Below are 2,500 nucleotides of genomic sequence, written 5' to 3'. Positions count from 1 at the left end.
TTCATAATCATCTACTCTCAAACAGATGATATAGAGCGCTGTGTGTGTGTGTGTGTGTGTGTGTGTGTGTGTGTGTGTGTGTTCTGCCTTCAGGGTGTGTGTGAGGACATGACGTACGAGGAGATTCAGGAGAATTACCCAGAGGAGTTTGCTCTGAGGGACCAAGACAAGTATCGGTACCGCTACCCCAAAGGAGAGGTGAGGAAGAGAGATATTATACCTTTATTTCTACAGGTAAATCCCATTGAGACCGGAGACTCTTTTTCAAGGGAGACCTGTTTTCTTTTCCCACGTTACCATTCACACACACATTAATTCACCGATAGCAGCAGGCTAACTATCGACATTCACACGAGGCAAGGTGGGTGAAGAGTCTTGCCCAAGGACACAGCAACCATGACACAGGTGGCAGGGCGGGGATCGAACCGCCAACCCTTTGATCATCGGCCGACCCGCTCTACCACCTGAGCCACAGTCGCCCCAAAATATACAATATAATAATATGATAAGGTTTAAAAATTTTATCATTGTTTTATGTTACTCACAAGTTTGTCACAGTTTTTTTCAACTTGCTGGTCCAGAAATGGTATGGAAGCAAAATAGACTCAAAACTGACCAGCGCTTGAAAAAACTATTTTTTAACCTGAGGCTTTAAACCATGACGCAATTATTTAAATAGTTCATTACATTTCTGTCTTAAACCTGCAGTTTGTAGAATTTTGGGTTTTATTTCCTAGCAGATTTTGTAGAAAGTAATTATAATATCCATAAGTACATTTAATTTAGTGCATACTAGCTGAATTTTTCTTTTTTTAATTATTATTTTTTCCCTTAGAAAGGGTCTCATATATGTCCATATTTCTGCATATTTTGGACCAAGGCCTAGTGCCGCCATCTTGAAAGTGTCATAGTTGGAATGTCATCAGGTGCATTGTTTAAAATTTAGAATTGTTCTTGTCCTTGAAGGCCACTGTAGCTTCTGTTATTATTCGAAAGGGTTGGGGTTACCCAGGGAGTGTTGCATTCTAGAACTTTCTTGATGATGTCATATTACACACTGCACCTTTTAACACACAATTGTCTTGTGATTTACGATGTAATTCTGAGGTAAATTGTAACCAAGCTGACCCTGTGTCTCCCCCAGTCTTATAAGGAGAATAAGGGTTCATTGTCATTAACCAATTAACATTATTTCTACAGTACATACATATAATATAATCAACCTGCTGCGTGGTTGATTATATTTCTGTCCGATTGACCAGTTTCTTGTGTGTTTTCTGAAGTATATGTGTCTCCCCTAGAACTATGAGGACACTTCAGAGTATTGTTTATATTTATTCAAATCTTGTGTTTTACTATGTAATTCTGAAGTGTATTGTAACCAGTAGTACATTGTAACCTTACTGTCCCTGTGTGTCTCAGTCTCATGAGGACCTGGTCTTTACTCAGAGTATTGGAAAATAATAATAACTAAACTATGACTCTATAACTAACTAACTAACTATATTTGTATAATTTGCTTGGGATTTATTATGTGTTTTCTGTAGCATATTATAACCCACCTGTCCCTGTGTGTCAGTCTTATGAGGACAATAAGGGGTTGACTGATTAGTTTATTATTATTAAATACCTTCATATCTTTTAACCAATTTAAACAAACTATCTTAAATCTGCCAAACTCTACCTGTAACTGTTTTAATTAGACTATATTGTACTTTCACCCATTTAATTTTAATTGCTGCCACTCTTCACCACTATGTAAATGTTTCAATTGTTTTTTTTCTCTTCACCTGTTGTTGTGTATTTGATGTTTTTGCTTTGAATATTGTTTATGTATTGTTGTTTTTCCTTTGAATTTGCTTTGAACTCGACATCATTGTAAATGAGGGTCACCCCTCAATTGGTCTCTCCAGGATAAATAAAAGTTAAATGAAAAAAAATGAAATTACACTCCTGTTCCTGTGTGTCAGTCTTATGAGGACCTGGTGCAGCGCTTGGAGCCGGTGATCATGGAGCTGGAGCGACAGGAGAACGTGTTGGTGATCTGTCATCAGGCCGTCATGAGGTGTCTGCTGGCATACTTCCTCGACAAGAGCGCCGGTGAGGGAGACATTTATTATGTGTGTGTGTGTGTGTGTGTGCGTGCGTGCGTGCGTGCGTGTGTGTGTGTGTGTGTGTGTGTGTGTGTGTGTTTAATTATTATTATTTAATTAAAAATAATAATAATAATAATAATAATAATAATAATAATAATAATAATAATAATAATAATAATAATAATAATAATAATAATAATAATAATAATAATAATAATAATAATGTAAGGTAATGCATAACTATGTAGTAGTTACTAAAACAAACAAAAATAAAACAGTACATAATTATTCAGTAACTGCTACATAGTTATTGAAAATTTATTCGGGATTCAATCACTATTGATAAGTTACTGATACACAGACTGGGAGTTACTGGTTTAGGGAAAAATTAGTTAATGGTAGTT

The 2,500-nt window shown here is 36.0% G+C and overlaps 1 protein-coding gene across 2 annotated transcripts in view; it reads left to right on the top strand.

The window, feature by feature from the left end:
- The window catches only part of LOC307252790 (6-phosphofructo-2-kinase/fructose-2,6-bisphosphatase), a 24,330-nt gene that overhangs the window by 16,578 nt on the left and 5,252 nt on the right, over positions 1-2,500 (top strand). For both annotated transcript variants that reach the window (XM_080030586.1, XM_080030585.1), the window contains exons 10-11: positions 94-198; positions 1,971-2,100. In XM_080030586.1, coding sequence (XP_079886712.1) covers positions 94-198; positions 1,971-2,100 — 235 coding nt within the window. The remainder of the gene's footprint in view (positions 1-93; positions 199-1,970; positions 2,101-2,500) is intronic.

This window comes from Ammodytes marinus (genome assembly GCF_949987685.1).
Source record: "Ammodytes marinus genome assembly, chromosome: 7".
Classification (NCBI taxonomy): Eukaryota; Metazoa; Chordata; class Actinopteri; order Uranoscopiformes; family Ammodytidae; genus Ammodytes; species Ammodytes marinus.
The sequence above is the reverse complement of the archived record's forward strand: the minus strand, read 5'-3'. Positions and strand labels throughout refer to the sequence as shown.